This window comes from Drosophila montana, unplaced genomic scaffold (genome assembly GCF_035044405.1).
Source record: "Drosophila montana isolate Dmon_TW-CO22-7 unplaced genomic scaffold, ASM3504440v1 contig_778_1, whole genome shotgun sequence".
NCBI classification, from domain to species: Eukaryota; Metazoa; Arthropoda; class Insecta; order Diptera; family Drosophilidae; genus Drosophila; species Drosophila montana.
Window position 1 is genome coordinate 462,897 of NW_026999074.1, and position 3,242 is coordinate 466,138.

Genomic DNA, 3,242 nt, shown 5'->3' on the forward strand with positions numbered 1-3,242 from the left:
CCACAGCCCCGCACCACCAACAACGAACATTTTTATTTTTGGTCATACAATTTTATTTATGTTTGTGTGAGTGTATGTGTGTGTGTGTAAATCTGTGTGTCTTTAATTTTTTTTGACCGCCCTTCTGGCTTTTGACCATTTTTGATCTGCTGCTTGAGCTGCGGCTCGCTTTGGTTTGCAGCCGTTTTGGTTTTATTGCGCGCTTTTATTTTTGTTTTTCTTTTTTTTATATATATATTTACAGAGCTTATCTTTGACCACACGTATGTTGGCAGAGCAAAATTGTTTTTGAAATTGAAAAATTGCAATACAAGCTGAGCTCTGGGGTCAGCTATAGAGTCGCTGTAATACAAAATAATGCGACTACCCTGGCCTGTGCAACACTATCCCGCGACGCCCTTTCTGTCGCTCTTTCCCTTTCTCATTCTCGCAAACTTAGCTGCGGCATTTTTCTTTTAGTATTTTGCCTTGCGCTCGTTTTTCGTGCCGGCTTCCACTTTTATTTTCTTTGTTTAGCATTTTCATTTTTTGGAAGCAAGCGCAGCGCTTATATTTTTATGGTAGCGTATAGTATGGCATATATAGTATATGTGAGATATGCAGTTGGTGGCTGGGTCGGTTGTTGGCCATAGAGAGGACTGTGCTGAGAATGCTTTGTGCGCTGTGCTGGCACTTTCAAGGATCTGCTGCAGGTGCTCAAAAAGCTGCCGCTGCCTTCCTTTCGTGCCGGCAAGTTATGCACATATTTAAATTAAGTGCACTGAAATATATACGTATATATATAAACACCTATGCAAATATATGTATATATATACATACAGATAAAGCTAGAAGCATAAATAAATAATAGCTCCAAGCGCAACACTAAAGTGTTATTAGCCGTTTAATGGAAATAAGCACCCTCTATACACATAAGCCTTACAATTGTTACCAGTATTGTGGTCTACATTGTGGCTCGGCCGTTTCTTGTTGTGGATTTTAGTAACGGTAAAGCCTTTTGTTAATTATAAAATAGGAATAAGAGAGTAAGTGCTAGGAAGCAGAAAATTTCATTTTGGATCGAAAGTGAGCTGAATTCTATTGAAAAATAAAAATAAGTAAACCCAGTTTCAAATATAATACATATTACAGATATTATGTTTTTTTTTTAAAAATTATAGTTTACATAATTAAATTTCTCTTCGGATATGGGTATTAATCAAAGGCAGAACAAGTATGAAAGTTTCTGTCGGATGCTACCGACTGCACAATAGTCGGTTTACAGTGTAGGTACATGCAATGAAGCCTTGAAGCATCGTTTTCGAAAAAATATGTATTTTAATCTTATGAATTTGATGCTGCTGTCAGCTGCCAAATTAAACATTTTTATAATTATATACCTCAAAGAAATCAAAAAAAAAACTAAACTATGCAACATGGGCAAGTTATACAGCAAGCTGCGATTTCAATTAGCTTTGTTATAACTATAAAATTTTACAAATTACCTAGATTCTCACAATCTCATCATCACACGAAGCGGTCGAGTAGTACGTTCACCTGCACAGATTGATCGCGAGGAAAGCAGGGAGCAATGTGTGGTAAATAAAGACGAGGGGACTCTTGATAACATGGGATCTGGAATTAGTCAAAAAGAGCAGTCGAGATTTCGTAAACTCATCTATCTGGATTTAAGTGAACCTGCGGCCATCGTATACCATGAACCAGCAGCTGCTGCTGTAGTTGATGAAGATGTTGAGCTGAAAAGATGCTTGGACAAGTTTTTGGGATTAGCCGATGCGCGCCGTCCACTATATAATTCGAGGGAATCTCTTGAGGCAATGGAAGAGTCTGCGCACACTGATCTATGGCCTACCAACGCAGTGCAGCCAGAGCCAGGGCCAGAGCCAGAGCCAAAGACATGGCGTCAGCAGCTGCCACGAGTGGAGCTGGTGCTATTTAAATTGCTGAAGCAGAAACTATTTGAAGACAATGTGCTGCGCATCAATGCCAACTACTTTGAGCAGCAAACGCCGCAGCAGCTCAAGGAGCCCATCGAATTGAGCGCCCTGCCCAGCGAGGCGGAACGGACCCGTATTTGCTGCTGGCACAAGAGACTGGTGCAACAAATCCTGGAGCAGCAGCTGCACTACTATAGCTTCCTGAGCTCGCTAAGTCGTGAGTAACTGGTTAATCTGCATTCGGCTTAGCTTAGATTATCTCTGTAGCGGACACGCCCCTTGCCCTGTGTCATCCATTTGCGCTCAGCTATCGCCAGGAGAGCTTTGACAGCTGTAAAGCGCGATTGGCCAAGTCTTTGTTTAGCCTGTTTAACCATGTGATTTTCTATTGTGGCCTGCGGCAGTGCATCGAGTGGCAGCAGAACAGGAAGCAGCCCAGCAGCTGTGTCCTTAGCCTTGCGGCTGATAGGCAGCGTCGCGCACGCTTTCAGCTCTCGGCAAATATTCGAGAGTCCAGCATGCTTATTGAGACGCTGCTGCATCAGATGTGCCACGCGGCTGCATATATATACAATGGTGAAACTGCACATGGCCACAACACGCAGAAGTGGTAAGTGCAACAGTTGCATCGAAACCCTGATCCGCTGCAGCCAACATTCACGCAGGGCCTATCGCGCCAAGTCCTTGCTGCCGCAGCTGCCTCTGCTAGCTGACTGCACGGCTTGCTATAAGTACAGCTGCGTCCTGTGCCGCCGCAGCTCCTATGGCAACATTCGGTTTCAGGGTAAGCGAAGGCTGCTGCGCTGCTACCACTGCCAATTCGAGCTGGTCGTGAGTGCCTGCAGCGTTAACAGTACACACGAGCTGCCGCTTGGCGTACAGCAGGAGACGTCCCACATGATCTTCATACGCGCCCACTACTTGAAGTGTGAACAGAGCGGGCACAGCTCCAAGATGCGCGCACTCAATGCGCAGTACATCCAAATGTATAAACTGTAAAGGGCATGGCCTTAACAATTTTTATAAACTTTTATTATTTATTTATTTTATTTATTTAAAAGCATAAGTGTATTATTTAAATTTATAAAGTAATCACAATATTTTTAAAGTAATCACAATAATCAGCGAAAAATAACTCAATTCGGATTAAATTTTCATTCAAGATATAATAATAATTCGTAAAGTTCGCACCAAAGTTCAAACTTCTGTTGATGAGCAAGGAAAATGAATTTCACGAATTTTTGGTATATATTTGGCTTTGCGTAAAATGCTAATTTTTATAAATGTATTAATTTTGGGAAAGTT

At 42.0% G+C, this 3,242-nt stretch overlaps 1 protein-coding gene across 1 annotated transcript; it reads left to right on the forward strand.

Annotated features, from left to right (window-relative positions):
- The first annotated feature begins 1,317 nt into the window (after positions 1–1,317).
- On the forward strand, positions 1,318–2,997 carry LOC135439674 (uncharacterized). The gene is made up of 4 exons (XM_064698436.1): positions 1,318–1,419; positions 1,489–2,154; positions 2,205–2,547; positions 2,603–2,997. Exons 1-4 carry the CDS (start codon positions 1,326–1,328, stop codon positions 2,934–2,936), a joined length of 1,437 nt encoding a protein of 478 aa, XP_064554506.1. The 5' UTR covers positions 1,318–1,325; the 3' UTR covers positions 2,937–2,997.
- The last annotated feature ends 245 nt before the right edge of the window (positions 2,998–3,242 follow it).